At 58.4% G+C, this 1,546-nt stretch overlaps 1 protein-coding gene across 1 annotated transcript in view; it reads left to right on the top strand.

Annotated features, from left to right (window-relative positions):
• The first annotated feature begins 1,046 nt into the window (after positions 1 to 1,046).
• Positions 1,047 to 1,546, top strand: part of LOC119286331 (NDR1/HIN1-like protein 10) — a 4,827-nt gene continuing 4,327 nt past the window's right edge. The window contains exon 1 of the mRNA XM_037565707.1: positions 1,047 to 1,544. Within this exon, the coding sequence (XP_037421604.1) occupies positions 1,314 to 1,544 (231 nt within the window). The 5' untranslated portion in view covers positions 1,047 to 1,313. The remainder of the gene's footprint in view (positions 1,545 to 1,546) is intronic.

Genomic DNA, 1,546 nt, shown 5'->3' with positions numbered 1-1,546 from the left:
GTTCGATCGACGTGGCCGTTCTTTTGGAGGCTGGCATGGGTGTCGCTCGCCCGCTGGGCCGCTGGCAGTGTGTCGGCGAGAAAACATTCATTTTGGAGACCGGCTGTGTTGCCGGCCGCTGGCTGTGTTGTTGGCGAGGACAACTATTCATTTTGGAGGCTGGCTGTGTTGCCGGCCAACCGACGCCGGCGATGGACGTGTAGGCCGCTGGCTTTGTTGCCGGCGTGATGAACTGGGGCCGTGAACTAGGACTTGGCATTGTAAACGTTGTTTTTTTTTTAAAATAGACACGGATAGGATGGGGCAAACGAATGTGGCCGCGCGTTGGTCGCACGGCCACCGCATCTCAGGACACGTCCGAACACGACTTCAAATCCGAACAAAACGGACGTCCGTTTGGGATCGCGCGGCGCGGTGGAGTTGGCCTAAGATCGCTGTACTGAACCGACTGGTGGATGACAAAAGGAGAGGAGAATCCTTTTTGAAGAAAGAAAGATAGTGGAAATGAGAATGAGAGGCCATTCATTTCTGCTTGTGCGCGAAGGGAAAGAACACAGGACGCGGCTTCCGTTTTCCTGTTGGTGCGGGTTGCGTTGAAGCTGGTGGAAGAAAAGTGGCACTCGCTCATCCCTTTCACCGCTCCTGCCTCGTTTTCGACAAAGCGAACCGTGTCCCTTCCACTCTCGCCTGAGTCACGTCTTCACCGTCGCGTCGAGGGTCCTTCTCTTTGTTTTCCACGGAACTTTTTGTAGCAGCATAGAAGATTCGGACGGAATTTTCGTCAAGGGCCGTATAGACCTGGGCACTCCTCCTCCATTACCACTTTCTTTTTTAATCTTTTGCAATTTGCATGCCTCGTCCATTGCCACCTGGGAAACATCGCCTCGCGTCCACGGCGACGTTGAAACGCCAGACCTGGTTCCGGTTCCTGTCGGTCAAAAGAAAAGATTCCAAAAGCTGAGAGGTAGACTTGAATTACGAGTCTCGTGGCGACGTGCAATGCTCCACAACACCCTATATATACGCGATGATTTTACCAATAGTACCAACGCGGCGACGATCTGACGCGCGGCGTGGAGAATCGAAGTTGATACTCCATCCACTATAACCAACGCCGAGAAAAAGGGGCAAAAAACACGGCGCATCTGCATTTACGCCAACCCACGACGCGCTGCCCTCCCCCTCCACCGCCGTTTCTACCGACCGACTCCATCCTCCTGCTCGGCTGCTCCTGTCCTCCTCCAGATCCCAAATCTCCATCGTCGCCTCCCTCCCCCATCAAGCAAGCAAGCAAAAACCCCACCGCCGGCGCCATGCACCCGGCGTCCTCTTCCTCCTCAGCGGCGCACCCGCCCGACGGCGACCGCCCCAACGCCAAGGCCCCGCCGCCTCCCGGCCCCGCCATGGGCTACCCGGCCAACGCCGCGCCCAACCCCGGCAACGCCAGCTCCGCCTACTACGCCGCGGCGCCGCCCCCCGTCGCCAACGGCAACGGCGCGGCCGCCTTCGGCGTCGCCTACCCCTACCCGGCCCCGCCCCCGCACCA

This window comes from Triticum dicoccoides, chromosome 4A (assembly GCF_002162155.2).
Source record: "Triticum dicoccoides isolate Atlit2015 ecotype Zavitan chromosome 4A, WEW_v2.0, whole genome shotgun sequence".
NCBI classification, from domain to species: Eukaryota; Viridiplantae; Streptophyta; class Magnoliopsida; order Poales; family Poaceae; genus Triticum; species Triticum dicoccoides.
This window is presented reverse-complemented; position numbering and strand designations above follow the sequence as displayed.